This window comes from Somniosus microcephalus, chromosome 8, assembly GCF_052327205.1.
Source record: "Somniosus microcephalus isolate GS21.2 chromosome 8, FLI_Smic_1.0, whole genome shotgun sequence".
Classification (NCBI taxonomy): Eukaryota; Metazoa; Chordata; class Chondrichthyes; order Squaliformes; family Somniosidae; genus Somniosus; species Somniosus microcephalus.
The window spans coordinates 211273695-211290538 of NC_140994.1; the positions used below are offsets into that span (position 1 = coordinate 211273695).

The following is a 16844-nucleotide window of genomic DNA, read 5'->3' on the forward strand; positions in this document are numbered from 1 at the left end:
ATGGAGCATAGAAACATAGAAGATAGGAGCACGAGTAGGCCATTCGGCCCCTCGAGCCTGTTCCGCCATTTAATGAGATCATGGCTGATTATCCAAATTCAGTACCCTGTCCCTGCTTTCTCCCCATATCCCTTGATCCCTTTAGCCTTAAGAAATATATCTAACTCCTTCGTTTATTCCAACTCTTTGCTTCCTGTCTGCCAACCAGTTCTCTATCCAAGTCAGTAACTTACCCCCAATCCTATGTGCTTTAACTTTGCACGTCAATCTCTTATGCGGGACCTTATCGAAAGCCTTCTGAAAGTCCAAATACACCACAACCACTGGTTCTCCCATATCTATTCTACCAGTTACATCCTCAAAAAATTCCAGTAGATTAGTCAAGCATGATTTACCTTTTGTAAATCCATGTTGACTTTGTCCGATCCTGCCACTGTTTTCCAAGTGCTCTGCTATTACATCTTTTATAATGGACTCTAGCATTTTCCCCACTACCAATGTCAGGCTTACCGGTCTATAATTCCCCGCTTTTTCTCTACCACCTTTTTTGAATAGTGGGGTAACATTAGCTACCCTCCAATCCATAGGAACTATTCCAGAGTCTATAGAATTTTGGAAGATGACCAGCAATGCATCTACTATTTCTAGGGCCACTTCCTTAAGTACCCTAGGATGTAGATTATCAGGCCCTGGGGATTGATTGGCCTTCAATCCCGTCAAATTCCCTAACACCATTTCCCTACAAATACTGATTTAATTCAATTCCTACTCCTCAGTAGACTGTATGTTCCCAGAAATCTCTGGAAGGTTATTTGTGTCCTCCTTTGTGAAGACAGAACCAAAATATGTATTTAATTGGTCTGCCATTTCTTTGTTCCCCATTATAAATTCCCCTGATTCTGACTGCAAGGGACCTACGCTTGACTTCACCAATCTTTTTCTCTTCACATATCTATAGAAGCTTTTACAGTCAGTTTTAATGTTCCCTGCAAGCTTACTCTCATATTCTATTTTCCCCCTCTTAATTAATCCCTTTGTCCTCCTTTGCTGAATCCTAAACTGCTCCCAATCCTCAGTTTTGCTGCTTTTTCTGGCCATAGAGTTTGATGTTCGCCATCACACTTGCTAACAGCAAAATATTTTGAGCGATCTTTTTAAGCATAGGGGCCTAGAAATTCAGTCGCGTTTGCGCCCACTTATTGGCTATAAAGTGGTTTGCGCCTGAAGTTTTTTATCGCCCGAAATTCAGATGGACCCTAACATCGGCATTAGCCGGTAGCGCCGCGCCGGCACCGATGACGTCATCAGTGTGCGCAGCGCCCTGGTTGCAATGCTATTCCGGCCCGATGGCCAAATTCAGTTGCGGCCGCCTCGCCCGTGGCAGCCGCAAACAGCGTTTGTGAAACGGGGTCTTGCAGCTCCGAAAGGCCGGCGCATAAAGGTGGAGCGGCGGCCGGCCGCTTTCACGGCGGCCGCCTGCCCGCACCTCCCTCCCCGGACTCCTGCACCACCCCCCCGCGGCATTGATGTCTGAGTCCCGCGAGCCCGGCACTTCTCCGTGGTGCCAGGCTCATTTGCCGGGGGAATCCACCGGTGATCTGACGGCTGCAGGCAGCTCCTCCTTAAGAGAAGGAGGAGGCCTGCAGTACCCCAGCCTGCCGCACCGCATCGGGTGCCGCAGCGGGAGCTGGACGCCTGAAAGTGACATTCATCGCCCCTAGCGAGGCGGCCAAACCCTGCAATAGCGCCCGCCGCCGTCTTGGCCCGTCGCAACTGAATTTTAGGCGGGCGCTACGGGAATCCTGGCGGGCGCAAAATTTCGGGCGCAAAAGACCTGGCGGGGCCATACCAAATTTCTAGGCCAGTATGAGGTACAGCGGTGTTAGCTGAAGGCACTTTTATATTTGGCACTTTGTAGTTTGGATCGAAGCAAAGTGAAGTCTGTGTGCCGTCTCCCTGCATTTGCATTGTTAAAATCATCTCTCTTGTCCTGACACCAGCATCATAGACCCTTGGAAATGTGAGCCAAATGGCAAGCAAATCAAATATGAAGGACTGTTGGCAGTTTTTCTTCTTTTACCGTTCACTCTTTCAATTAAAGCACTGAACTAGTTACTCCAGCTTGGGAGAGAAGAGGAAAAGGAAGAAAAACTCTGGCCAATGATAACTGAATTGTGACGACAGAGACCCCTTCACTTCCTATTGGGCAGTTCTCTTCCACCCTCTCTACTGAGAATTAGAATGAATAAAAGGTTGCCACCTGCACGGGGAAAAGATCTTCTGCTAACACTGGCAAATGACTGCAGAGGAATGAAAATGCTCAGCCAAACCACTGCTGGCTTGGGAGTGATGAGGCAACAGGTAAACTGGGTAAGACATTGAGTTACGTTACAGCTATGTGCATCAAACAGCACTTTGTGCCCAACACCAACCTTGAAGTTGCTGTCCCAGCACTTGTCTGAACTCCACCTACCACCCCCACCCCACCCCCCCAAAGGTCCATTCTATTTTTCTAAATGACTTTTGTTGCAAGGAAGTGCAACTTGTGGTTATAGTGGGGGGCACCCCTTCATTTCTCAATCTGAGTCATATGTTCTGCAGTTACTGAGACTGCTCTGTGCAGTTTGTAAGTTATTATACACATCATTTAATCGCTTCTATTTTATGATTCATTTTATTTTTCTTTGTTGGCAGGGTCAAGCAGCTAGCAATTTTTATTGGATGTATGTGAGCCTTCTTTAACAGCTGATTTGGAGTGCATCTGGTCAAGTTGGGTGTTTGTCCAATTGTCTTCTGTACGCAGGACATTCCAACTAATGCTAAAGAAAGATCTGAGCCATTCAGATGGTCTAACGTGCAATTAAAAGGTCAGCGCAGCACTGATGTTCTGTCATTAGCTGTTCCAGAAAGGACTCAAAATGTTATGGGAACTTAAAAAAAAACCCAGGTGCAGAAACTTAGCATAAACAGATGTAGGGGGAATTCCCATAAATAGAGTTTGAGTGTGCCACGGTAATGAGAGAAAGGATGGTTATGAGTGTAGTTTTCAGGCCCAGGATTTTACCACTGACAGATTTGAACTGCAGTCTTTTCTTTCCCTGAACTAATAAATATCTATGAAATCTAGAAATGTATCTTAAAACCTAAATAACTAAATGTGATGACTGATGTTCTAGCCCAAACAGGCCAGCTTGGTCCCGGGTTCTATCTCTACTCTGCGCTGAATTAGCTGACTCCAACTGATGTGGTGGTGAGAGAACTACAGTTAGCCTGGGCATCCCCAGGTGGGGGGTGGGGTTTGGGGGGGCGGGGAAAGAGAATCAACCAGGGTTGCTGCACCCAATCTCTATTTAGTGGCCCCTACTGGAAAGGTCGTCAGCTCAGGAATTCACTCTCCGCCTCTCTATCCTCCTTGAAGACGCTCCTTAAAACCTACCTCTCTGTTCAAGCTATCCTAATATCTCTTTGTGTGTCAAATTTTGTTTGATGACACTCCGGTGTCCCTCCTTGTGACGTTTCACTATGTTAAAAGTAGTGATATCAATGCAAGTTGTTGTATGGAAACGAAGAGGATTGGCTGTGATGTGCACATTCACTCCGTGTGCTTAAAGTTGCTGTCTAGGCTCACACAAAAAGTGGCATCCTGGGGGAAGTAGCGAATGGCTGCCTGTGAACAACCTTCTAGCATATGAGGGGAAAAGAAAAACTGGGAGAAAAAGCTGTCATCTAAATCTGATGTTAGGAACGTAATCCTCTTCTTTGCTGACAAGACACTTTAAACAGTAGACACAGGGGCCCCGATTTTCGGCTTCCGAATGTGGGGTTTCTGACACACATAAAAAAGTGTCAGCCAGCTCCACGCAATTTTCCCTCAAGTGGCCAATTAATTCCCAGCATGTGGGAAGCCTTGCTAATTGTCCAATTCGAGTCAGAAATCCCCACAATATGATGTCATCATTCGTGGTGCTTTCAAGGTCCGTAGCAAGCACTGCATCCTCTGAAGGCTTCCAAACGAACCATACAGGCTGGCAGAGGAGCCTGCAGCAGCTGTGGCCAGTGCCAGACCCCGAGCTGCCTCCAAATTCGACGAGGCTTCACTGCAGGCATTATTGGATGGGGTTAGGGCCCACAGGGAGGTCCTCTTCCCTAGGTCAGGGAGGAAGAGGCCTCCCACTGAGACCAATGCTGCATGGATGCAGGAGTCAGCAGATGCCAACTCGCTGGGAGTCACCAGAAGAACCTTGGCATTACATCTCTAACTCCTTCCTTTACTCCCCCACAGTACCATCCAGAGCCCCCGTCCTCACTGTGGAGGAGGAAGAGGCTGTGCAGCCAGACTCCTCAGAAGAAGCTCCAGCCTCTGAGGGCGCAGCATCAGCAGAAGTAAGCGCACCCAGCACCAGCGCAGACACTCACACCTCGGGGGGGCCTTCGGGACATAGAGTAGTGTTGTCACCTGGTGTTTCACAGCTCACAAGTGAGCCTCAGCAGATTCTGGAGACAGGGACAGCAGTGGAGAGTCCTCGTCGGAGGGCACAGGACTCTGCCAGCTCAGCTCAGCTGTGCTGCATGTCGACCCTCTGCCTCCATCCGCAAGAGAAGAGGTGATGGATCTCCATGCACAGATGCAGGAGTCTGTGGCAGGTTTTGTCTCCAGGGTCGCTGCGAGTGTGGAGCGAATGGAGGAGTCCATAGCGACCATGAGCAGAGCCTTTGTGGAGTCATTGGCGCATGAATGCATCACCATGGAAAGGTTGGCAACCTCCATGGAGGAGATAACTCGCCAGGGTACGGAAAACATGGTGAGTGCTCATAAGAGAATGACATCTCTTGAGGAGCGTTGGCCATCTGTTGAACAGAGAAACCAGATCTTCATGGAAGTCCTTCTGAGTAGGACTGCCAGTGCAGAAACGGGTCCCCATGGCCCCCTAAAGCGCAGCAAGGTGCTCTCAAGCCACTTCCAAGCGCTGGCCCCTTCTGGCCTGTGCAGCTTCAGGTGAGTGAGCAGCAGCCTGGTGCTCCTGGTGCTCATCCTGCTGTTCCTGGTTCTGCGGCTGCCGCCTCTGCTGCTGGAGATCCTCTAATGGCAAGAAGGGAAGGAAAAAAAGGCGTCCCATTTGGAGGAGGGGACCGAGTGTAACATATCAAAGTTTGCAGATGATACTAAGATGGGGGGGAAAGTAGTGAGTGAGGAGGACATAAAAAACCTTCAAGGTGACATAGACAGGCTAAGTAAGTGGGCAGAGATTTGGCAGATGGAATACAATGCTGGAAAGTGTGAGGTTATGCACTTTGGCAGGAAAAATCGTAGAGCAAGTTATTATCTTAATGGCAAGAAACTGGAAAGTACTGAAGTACAAAGGGATCTGGGGGTCCTGGTGCACGAAACTCAAAAGGTTAGTATGCAGGTGCAGCAAGTGATTAAGAAGGCCAATGGAATGTTGGCTTTCATTGCTAGGGGGATAGAATATAAAAATAGAGAGGTATTGCTTCAGTTGTACAAGGTATTGGTGAGACCGCACCTGGAATACTGCGTGCAGTTTTGGTGTCCATACTTAAGAAAGGACATACTTGCTCTCGAGTCAGTACAAAGAAGGTTCACTCGGTTAATCCCGGGGATGAGGGGATGGACATATGAGGAGAGGTTGAGTAGATCGGGACTCTACTCATTGGAGTTCAGAAGAATGAGAGGCGATCTTATTGAAACATATAAGATTGTGAAGGGGTTGGATCGGGTGGATGCAGGGAAGATGTTCCCGATGATGGGTGAAACTAGAACTAGGGGGCATAGTCTTAGAATAAGGGGCTGCTCTTTCAAAACTGAGATGAGGAGGAACTACTTCACTCAGAGGGTGGTAGGTCCATGGAATATGCTGCCCCAAAAAGCTGTAGAAGCTACATCATTACATAAATTTAAAACAGAAATAGACAGTTTCCTAGAAGTAAAGGGAATTAAGGGTTACGGGGAGCGGGCAGGAATTTGGACATGAGTCTAGGTTCGGATCGGTCATGGCCCTGTGGGTAGCGGAGCGGGCCCAGGGGCCGTGTAGCCTGATCCTGCTCCTATTTCGTGTGTCTAATTCTGTTAGATTCAGGAGATGGTTCTGTGATAGTGGATTGGCGGTTAGGATCAGATCAGCCATGATCTTATTCAATGGCGGAGCAGGCTCGAGGGGCCGATTGGCCTACTCCTGCTCCTATTTCTTATGTTTCTCGTAGATGCCTCCGCTGAGGAAGCGCTGAGTGAGGGTGGCGAGAGGGGCTTCCCAGGAGATCGCATTGGAGAAGTGTGTGAGGCTCCAACCTTCCACAGCTGTGCCTAAGCCTTGAAGAAGTAGCCCCAAACCTGCAACAAGGTCCTTCAACATACAAGTGCTGTCCCTTTAAATTGCAGCTTTTCCAATTGTCCTGCAGCTGACAGCAAGCAAGCCGGCAAGCTTCACGCGAGGTCTCATCAGCGGGGTTCCCCGCAGGCGTGTTTGATGTGGGGAAAGCACCAAAGTCGCAGCGGCCCCGGAAAATCTACTTCAACAAGGTAATTAGTGTGCCGACGACCAGTCCCGCCAACGGCGGCCGGGACTGAAGCGGGTCGCGGAGAAACGGTGATCCGAAAGTCGGACGGGGCGGGGAATCAGGCGGTGGGAGGTGGTCCCGACCCGCTTTTTCGGCGATTTTCGGCCCCCGGCCGCATGAAAAGCCGCCCGACGGCTGCCAGAAAATTGACCCCAGGATGTTACTTATTACTGAGATATGAGCAGAGAAGTAAAGACGTCACACCCACCAGAAGGAACAACTTGTAATCCCACAGACACAGTTAAATAAGCTCCTCTGTGACAAAGAATTTCTTAACAAGTGAATCTTGCTTGGTCCTCTTTACAACTAAAGCTATTGCTACATTTAAACCACCAGCTTTTTGCTCTATTTTGGCGTCTTGAATATTATAATAATTCTCCCATTGATATAGCATCGTATCACATTGAAATGGTTCAAAAGGCTTCACACTTTTGACTGTTACATGGACAAATGCCATTCTCTAACAATATCCCAAATACAGCAATGAGATGGACGGCCAGTTGATTTGTTTAACATAGGCTGACTAGTCAGAAGATTGCACAAGGAGGAGCCCCATAATCGGGGTTTGAGCTAATAATCTAGGCTGACATTTCAGTGCAACACTGAGGAACCCGCAGCATTGTCAGTGATGCTGGCCTTCTAATGGGACATAAACCAAGGTTCCACTGGTCAATTCTGGTAGGCGTTAAGAGTAGGCCATTCAGCCCCTCAAGCTTGTTCCGCCATTCAATTAGATCACAGCTGACCTGTATCTTAACTCCAGCTACCTGCCTTAGTTCCGTAACCCTTAATACATTTGCCGGAAAAAAACGATCAATTTCAGTTTTGAAATTTTCAATTGACGTAGCCTCTGCAGCTTTTTGGGGGCAGAGTTCCAATTTTCCACTAATACAAAAGCAAAATACCATAATTTCGAGCATTTTCTGTTTTTATTTCCAATTTTCCACTACCCTTTGTGTGAAGAAGTGCTTCCTGACATCACTCCGAAGAGCCGAGCTCTAATCTTTAAGGTTATGCCCTCTTATTCTGGACACTCCCACCAGAGGAAGTAGTTTCTCTCTATTTACCCTATCAAATCCTTCAATCATCTTAAACACCTCAATTAAATCACCCCTTAATCTTCTATAATCAAGGGAATGCAAGCCTAGTCTATGCAACTTCTCCTCATTATTTTAACCCTTTTAGCACCAGTATCATTCTGGTGAATCGGCACTGCACCCCTTCCAAGGCCAATATATCCTTCCTGAGGTGGGGTGCCCAGAACTGAATGCAGTACTCCAGATGGGGTCTCAACAGAGCTCTGTACAGCTGTAACATAACTTCTAACCGACTCCACCCCTGCCTCAGCTCATCTGCTGCTGAAACCCTCATCCATGCCTGTGTTACATAGAAACATAGGAGATAGGAGCAGGAGTAGGCCATTCGGCCCTTCGAGCCTGCTCCGCCATTCAACGAGATCATGGCTGATCATCCAAACCCTAGCACCCGGTCCCTACACCGACAGCCATCCCACCCAAGCCCTATCCCCGTAACCCCACGTATTTAATCCCCCCTAACACTAAGGGTCAATTTTTTTTTTATCATGGCCAATCAACCTAACCCGCACATTTTTGGACTGTGGGAAGAAACCGGAGCACCCGGAGAAAACCCACGCAAACACGGGGAGAATGTGCAAACTCCACACAGACAGTCACCCGAGGCCGGATTTGAACCCGGGTCCCTGGCGCTGTGAGGCAACAGTGCTAACCACTATGCCACCGTGCTGCCGTTACCTTTAGACTTGACTATTCCAACGCACACCTGGGCAGCCTCCCATCTTCCACCCTCCTTAAACTCGAGGTCATCCAAAACTCTGTTGCCCATGACCTAACTCGCTCGCACCAAGTCCCGTTCACCCATCACCCTGTGCTCACTGACTTACATTGTCTATCGGTTAAGCAATGCCTCGATTTTAAAATTCTCATCCTTGTTTTCAAATCCCTCCATGGCCTCACCCCTCCCCATCTCTGTAACCTGCTCCAGCCCTACAACTCTCCGAGATATCTGCACTTCTCCAATTCTGACCTCTTGCACATCCCCGATTTTAATTGCGCCACCATTGGCGGCCATGCCTTCTGCTGCTTAGGCCCTAAGCTCTGCAATTCCCTCCCTAAACCACTCCGTCTCTCGACCTCTCTCTCCTCCTTCAAGACGCTCCTTAAAACCTACCTCTTTGACCAAGCTTTTGGTCCTATGTCCTAATATGTTGTTATACCTCCCAAACCTGTGATCTCTACCGCCTAGAAGGACAAGAGCAACAGACACATGGGAACACCACTACCTCCAGTTCCCCTCCAAGTCACACACCATCCGGACTTGGAAATATATCACTGTTCCTTCGTCATCGCTGGGTCAAAATCCTGGAATGCTCTGCCTAACAGCACTGAGTTAGCAACTCCACCACTCGGACTGCAGCGGTTCAAGAAGGCAGCTCACCACCACCTTCTCAAGGGCAATTAGGGATGGGCAATAAATGCTGGCCTTGCCAGCGACACCCACATCCCATGAATGAATTTAAAAAAAGTGGCTTGGTGTCAAATCGTGTTTGATAACGCTTCGATGAAATGCCTTGGGATGTTTTATTATGTTAAAAGGCGCTATATAAATACAAGTCGTTGTTGTATTCCAGCCCTCGAGATAAAGGCCAACATTCCATTAGCCTTTTAAATGATTTTTGTCCTGTCTACTAGCTTTTAGTGATTTCTGTATTTCTTAAGGCTAAAGGGATCAAGGGATATGGGGAGAAGGCAGGGACAGGGTACTGAATTTGGATGATCAGCCATGATCTCATTAAATGGCGGAGCAGGCTCGAGGGGCCGAATGGCCTACTCCTGCTCCTATCTTCTATGTTTCTATGACCCCTAAGTCTTTCTGCAAATTGACATCCGAGGACACTTTTTTGAAGAAAAGCAGATAATTCTCCTTGTGTTATGGCTAACCTTCAGCCCTAAGCCAATACCACGAAACAAACAAATTAACTGGTCTCACTGCTGCTATGGAACATACAGTAGCTGGCATGAAATAGCTGCCGTGTTTACCTGTATAACACTGTTATTGCACTTCAAAAGTAATTTATTGTGTGAATGTGATACACTGCTATACAAATGCAAGTTTCATTTATCTATTATTAAATCGATCATTGTGACACCGCAGTGCCTGGAGGGGATAAACCTGAGGATGAGCGAGTCATCTACGGATAGGAATATCTCATTTCAGAAAAATGACATAGAAATTCAATCTACAATCCTGTCCAATAGCATACAGTTATTGTCATTCCACATTCGGCTGTAACACCTCCTTCCCATCTGAGCTTACATCCTTATCACATTATGAGTGTTCATTCAAAGGTGGCATGAATTCAGATTCAGATCTTCAATGCTATGGGCTGTTGGCACTTAAAATTCATTGGTGTTCAACGTTCGTCTCACCGCATTGACAAGGGACATTCCATTAAGCCACAACTTCATCAGTAAGATACTCCCATTTGGATTCCAATGCTTTTACCTCAGTTTTAATCAAAATTGTAACAAGAAAGTCAGAAGTACAACATGCAACTAAAATCCTTTTATTGACTGCTTTAATTGTCACTGCACGATTGTAAAGTAGCAATGTGATGCGCATCACAGTGCCACTTCATGTCACATGTTCTGTGAGACTTGGAAAACGGGCTAGAAAGTAACAAAATATACTTTAAAAAAAGGTACAAATATACTCATACGTCAGCCGTGTCTCAGTGGGCTGTGGTTTGAAGCCAAAAGATCCCATAGCAATACTCAAGGAAGAGCAGGGGAGATTCTTTTGATGCCCTGGCCAACATTGATCCCTCAACCAACAGCACCAAAACAAGTTTTCTGGTGATTTATCTTATTGCTATTTGTGGGACCTTGTGTGAAAATTAGCTGCTGCGTTTGCCTACATAATAACAGTGACTACACTTCAAAAGTATTTAATTGAAGTCAATGGAAAATAAAAAAATTGAGCGGGGTGTATGACGAGTGTCCGATCCGATATTTCCTGTTTTACACAATCACCAAAAATTAGCCCCCAGGTGTTTTAAGCCAAAGAGCAGCTTGCGGCCTAGAAAGGGGGGTTAAGGTAGAAGAAAGATACTTGATTCAGCAGAGCCCTACCTCGGTGCAGATTCTCTTCTATCAGTTTGGTTTGATGGTGGAATATTTGTTCCTGGAGTCTACAGACTGATCGTTTCATTTTCTCCCTCCGTGTCACCATGTAGCACAGATTTCTAACCTGTTAAAACAAGCACATTATTGCCCTTTTGAACGCTTCACACTGGAGCACATCAAAACTTCATCTACTCACATTGTCACATGGAATGCTGATAGACTGTAATCAATTTAATCTCGGATCAATAAACACATAACAGGGCCTCACACACCACAAAAGAGTAGAACTGGTCATAGAGGGACACCAATAGAATTTCTGAAATGGTTCAGACAGTGATTGGGGGCTTTGGAGTGGCATTGCATGAAAACTCCCAACTGACCGACGACCTGACCTCATTTCCCAAGTAAACACACTTTACTGACATGACAGATTTAATGTTGTGCCAGTTGCTAGAACTGCTCTGGGATGAGCACAGAGGGAGCAATGGAGAATATACTGACATAACCAATGTTAAACAGACAGAAAAATTAAATCTACTAAAATAACCATTATCTTCAGGGCCTTCAAACAGAGATTTTTCTAGTTTTACAGAACTTTTGGGTAATCTGAGGGGAGTTTCTTGGTTTACATTTGCTGGTGAATTTTGTGCTCATTCAGCAGGCATTTTGGGCATATAGTGTCAACATCAGGAACTCCCAGGTCAGCTATATCACAAATTAAATGAACAGTAAAGCTCTCTCTACATTGTCCCATCAAACTCTCGAAAGGTCAGGTGTAGTAGGAGCTTCGACCACCTGCCCCAATCACAAAAGAATTAACCAACAAGACACTTATTTTGTCACAGGCACTTGATAGTTCTCTATGATGACTTGCAACATAAAATAATGAGTACTACTTAACAAATGATCAGTCATATAAACCTATTATTAAGGGATGGCATGTTCAATGTGGTGTACTTTTTCCCACTTTATTCACATAAACTAAAAATGTTTTTAATACTCTGATAGGAATATCCTTCATTAGTTACTGAGCTGGTGTCAGCCATGGACAGTCAGCGAATAGCTTTAATTTTTTTTTAAATTAGTTCCTGGGATGTGGACGTCGGTGGCAAGCCCAGCATTTATTGCCCATCCCTAATTGCCCTTGAGGAGGTGGTGGTGAGCCACCTTCTTGAACCGCTGCAGTCCGCATGGTGAAGATATTCCCACAGTGCTGTTAGGTAGGGAGTTCCAGGATTTTGACCCAGCGACTATGAAGGAACGGAGATATATGTCCAAGTCAGGATGGTTTGTGACTTGGAGCGGAACTTGGAGGTGATGGTTTTCCCATGCGCCTGTAGCACTTGTCCTTCTATGTGGTAGAGGTAGTGGCTTTGGGAGGTGCTGTCGAAGAAGCCTTGGCGAGTTGCTGCAGTGCATCTTGTAGATGGTACACACTGCAGCCATGGCACGCCGGTGGTGGAGGGAGTGAATGCTTAAGGTGGTGGATGGGGTGCCAATCAAGTGGGCTGCTTTGTCCTGGATGGTGTCGAGCTTCTTAAGTGTTGTTGGAGCTGCACTCATCCAGGCAAGTGGAGATTATTCCATCACACTCCTTACTTGTGCCTTGTAGATGGTGGAAAGGCTTTGGGGAGTCAGGAGGTGAGACACTCACCGCAGAATACCTAGCATCTGACCTGCTCTTGTTGCCACAGTATTTATGTGGCTAGTTCAGTTAAGTTTTTGGTTAATGGTGACCCCCCAGGATGTTGATGGTGGGGGATTCGACGATGGTAATATCATTGAATGTCAAGGGGCAGTGGTTAGACGCTCTCTTGTTGGAGATAGTCATTGCCTGTCACTTGTGTGGTGCGAATGTTACTTACCACTTATCAGCCCAAGCCTGAATGTCGTCCAGGTCTTGCTGCATGCGGGTATGGACTGCTTCATTATCTGAGGAGTTGCGAATGGAACTGAACACTGTGCTGTCATCAGCGAACATCCCCACTTCTGACCTTACGATGGAGGGGAGGTCATTGATGAAGCAACTGAAGATGGTTGGGCCTAGGACACTGCCCTGTCTAATATAATCAGCTTAAGCTGGCATCTTTTGTATACAGGAGTGGTTTATTGTTGACACTCGAACAAAATGTTGGATCCATTTAACACCATGGGGAAATATAATAAAAGACAATGGGGGTATATTTCACTTTGCGTGCAGATCAGTGACCTGTGATACACTCCACCCGATTTTGCTTTCCATTGACGTCAATACAAAGGAAAATTGGGCGGGTGTCTAACGAGCCGCCTATCCAGTATTGCCAGTTTTCATCCATGCCTAAAGTGAAAATTCCTACCAGGTAGGAGAATCTGTTTTCTTGGTAAATGGTTCCAGCACTGTATTTCTGATTGACTTTCTCTCTACCCACTGGTTACCACTGGCCATGCACCAACTGCAGCCACGAGGCTTGGTAGCTTACCCATTTCCTAGCTTGCACCAATGGCATTCTTCAGCGTGCCACAGTACAAAAGTAGACTCAATCCAATTTTCCCTCTGCCCCACCCCACAGAGGAGCACCTGGCCTTTATCTGAGGTTTCCTTACAAAAGCACAGGGAGAGGTCAGCAACTCTCAACTGTTTAGGGATAGTGCAATGCCAGAAAACATCCCACTGCTCCTTGGTTCCAGATATTGGTGTCGTATAAACAGAGGTCAGGAAGCAGATCCCCATGCCTGCCCCTTGACTGGCGAAGTTGTGAGACAGAAAAGTGATGTATGTAGCGGGGTGGGGGGGGGGGGGAAGAAGAGAAAATAATTCACAAAAAAGTACCATAATGGCAATACTCAAGTCTCGATTTGGCATCTACTATAAAGCAGTGCTTAATGTTTAACAAGGATTCAACACTAGCTCTAAAAGCATACAGCTGTTTAATAACAATGCAACAACACTGCTATAAATAAGCAGCCATGTGTAATAAAAATAAAACCTGTTACACCATCATAATAATTAATTAACAGTAATTTAGTAATGCTGTAATTATAGAACTGCAACAATTTATAAATGTCTGGCAGTTATTGTATAATGCAAACTCTGGTGATCAGTGGTACCAATCTTAAAAGGAAAAAGTGATTCTGGTGGTCAGTTGTGTGAGTGTTAAAGGAGACACTAACTGTCAGTGGTGTGGATGTTAAAGAGGATGTTAATTCTGGTGGTCAGTGGTGTGAGTATTAAAGGAGACAGTAACACTCGTGGTCAGTGCAGTGAATGGCTGGAAGAGATTATAAAGTTTATGTATGTGAGGCTTATTGCAGTTAGATTTAAAAGCCTCTACTTAAGGAGATCATCTGCATCTGTGATGATCTACTTTTAACTGTGTCCACACAGTAACCTGATCCCAAGTGAGGTAGAAACCACAAGTGAGAGTTAACATTGGCCAAGTTGACACAAGCACAATAATCAGGTCATATATGGTTTGGTGGCGGGGGTGTATGAGAGGGAACGAGATGGTGAAAAGGCTGTCTGTGGGGGCTTACAATTCATTGTAATCATCATGATATGCTTTTAATTGCTTTTTTGAGATCCACAATCAGTAAACATTAGTGAGCTGGTGAGCAGCTCAAGATGCAGAGTCCTTTGGTTCACAGTGCTGAATAACTATTTGAAGATGAGTGTTATATAATATACTGACCTTGATTATAATATAAAATTTCAACAATTTACTGTAAGCTTTGCATCTGTGATCTGATCTATTGACTGAGAGCTGCTGAACTAACTACCATCAAATTTATAAGAACCTTTATAGCTTCTAAATAAATATATAGATTATTGTGAACCTGGTATTCATATGGGAAATAGAACAGTTTCTAACTAAAGGCATTAAACACTCAGGCCAGGTTTAGCATAGTCTGCATGCCGAGTACAATTACTTCTACTTTTGTCCCAAAGTGAGGCAAGATTTCCTGAGCGTGTTACAGGGCGAATTAAGTGAGGCTGCACTCCCGGCTGAGTCTCGCTAGCAGCAGATGTGAGCTGAAGTATTGTGGCTATAGTATTACAGCTCTGCCTCTGATTTGTGCTCCCGTCCAACGACTGGGAGCACAGCCCTGCTGAATTTGTCCTTATGTGTAGTGAAAATGTAAATGTGCTCCTTTAAGTTTATGATTTTGTTACACAAAGCGCAGAAAAAAATCTTTCCTAATGTGCCTTTGCTCCAGCTACAGAAGAACATTAGCCAGACAGTTTGGTTTCCCACATGAGAAATCCTCGTCACACCTCTCAGTATTGCAAATCAGCCCCAATGTTGGGTTGTAGGGCACTCCTATTGAGAACTGGGTCGAGACTGCCCAACTCATTTCAGATAGAACCAGCACAATCAGTGGAGAAAGGAGGCTTTCCCTCCATGAGCCTGGTTCGATTTTAAATGCAGGCCCCAGACATGAAGGCCAAATGCAGTACCGCAAATTGCCCTTTACTTCTAGGTCCTGCAGTTGATTGCCAGCCAGTCAAGTACTGATGTAACACTTGTGTTTGGGATTTAATCTACGATTTCAAAACCTCAGAGCTTGCTAGCCATCAAATGTAAAGGTGCCCTCAAACTTTGACTGGCCAATGGGGCCTCAGTACACATTGTGGGATTTTTAATTCTTCTTTCCTCCGCCCCTTCCAAGAAACTGGACTTCGATTTGGCACATACAGCACCGTTCAGATTGGGAATTTAGCAGAGTGTGGGAACCAACCTGTGTCCTTGCACACAGTGCTACTGGGCACCAATGCACCGCCTTCTCATTAAACAGCAATTTGTAGGATTATTAAAGATAACTCAGCAGCTAAAGCCAGCCTGAACACATACTCAACTTATCAAACAAAATGGATTGCAAAATGAGTTTTACTACACTACATGATATTCCTTATCCACATCGTATGCTCCCTATTGTAAGAAGAGTTTTGAGAAATTTACAGAGAGCAGCTTGTACTTTGTTGAATGCCTACATCAGGTAATATTACTTTCAAGCCATAATTTCTTCAAAAGCACATCTATCAATGGCACTTACTCTGGTCTCTAATACAAAGGTTCAATTATTACATTCACAGGCACTAAAACATCTGTGTGTTTCCAACGACAGTAAATCAAGGATGACCTTTTGTACAATGTGTGCGGCAAAGCTAATGATTGCCCAATGCTCCTTAGCATCACATTACTCCGCTGCTTGGTATCCAAGGCATTGACTGTTTACATTGCTCTCCCACCCCACTTCAGAAACACACATGCACTCAGTGCCAACTCTCCTAATGCATTAACTGATGTGCTTTTTCTGATTCAGTAGTTTCCAAATAACTGTTTTGTAAGTGACATCAAAAACAAGGAAATTTGCTTTTCATTACAGGGTGTGCAATTAAACATAACGAGGCACTACATCCTGTAATATTATTTAAAAAGGTGCACGCCCGTTTGATCTCATTCCATTCACAGAGGACAACGTGTGATGTGTACAAACCACTAAGACTTCTGCATTATTTTTCTGATTTTATGTTGTATTCTCATAAAAAATAATTTCTGCAGCAGTCAACGGGGCAGGTCACGAGTTCATACTCCCAGATTTCCCACAGCGTGAACTCTCAATGGGAAGAGCATGATGCCAAGCAAAGGCCATTCACTTCCTTGGTCCCCACCCCCACTATCTCCACCCCAACAAGGAGGGGAAAAAATCAAGTGGTGGGGCAAGTCACTCCCAGTTGCGGTGCTCAGGCAACAATCTAGTGCCTGGGTGGTGGGCAGCACGGGGTTGGGGAGACTGCATGGCCTGTGGTGTCTTCAAAGCATGGATGAAAATAAAAACACAATTTGATGATCATACAATTTCTTGTTAATTGAGAAACAGGCCCATAGTTCAAGACATCAGAAAAGTTATAAAGAGTAGGGGAGAAGAGGAGATAAATCAGGAAGTAAAGGTTAGGTGACACCAAGATTGTAGGAGAAAAGGTAGACCGAGGGGCGAGGAAATCGACAAAAAGACAAGGGGGAAGAAATTCGGTTACGACCCGTTTGGGGGCGGTAACTGAATTAGCGGCAGGCATTTAGCGCCCAGCGCGAGATTACCGCCCCGGCCGCTAAATTGGGCTTACCGCCC

The 16844-nt window shown here is 45.7% G+C and overlaps 1 protein-coding gene across 3 annotated transcripts in view; it reads right to left on the minus strand.

Moving 5' to 3' along the window:
- The window catches only part of jade2 (jade family PHD finger 2), a 216362-nt gene that overhangs the window by 49390 nt on the left and 150128 nt on the right, over positions 1–16844 (minus strand). For all 3 annotated transcript variants that reach the window (XM_085995671.1, XM_085995673.1, XM_085995672.1), the window contains exon 12: positions 10743–10860. In XM_085995671.1, coding sequence (XP_085851797.1) covers positions 10743–10860 — 118 coding nt within the window. The remainder of the gene's footprint in view (positions 1–10742; positions 10861–16844) is intronic.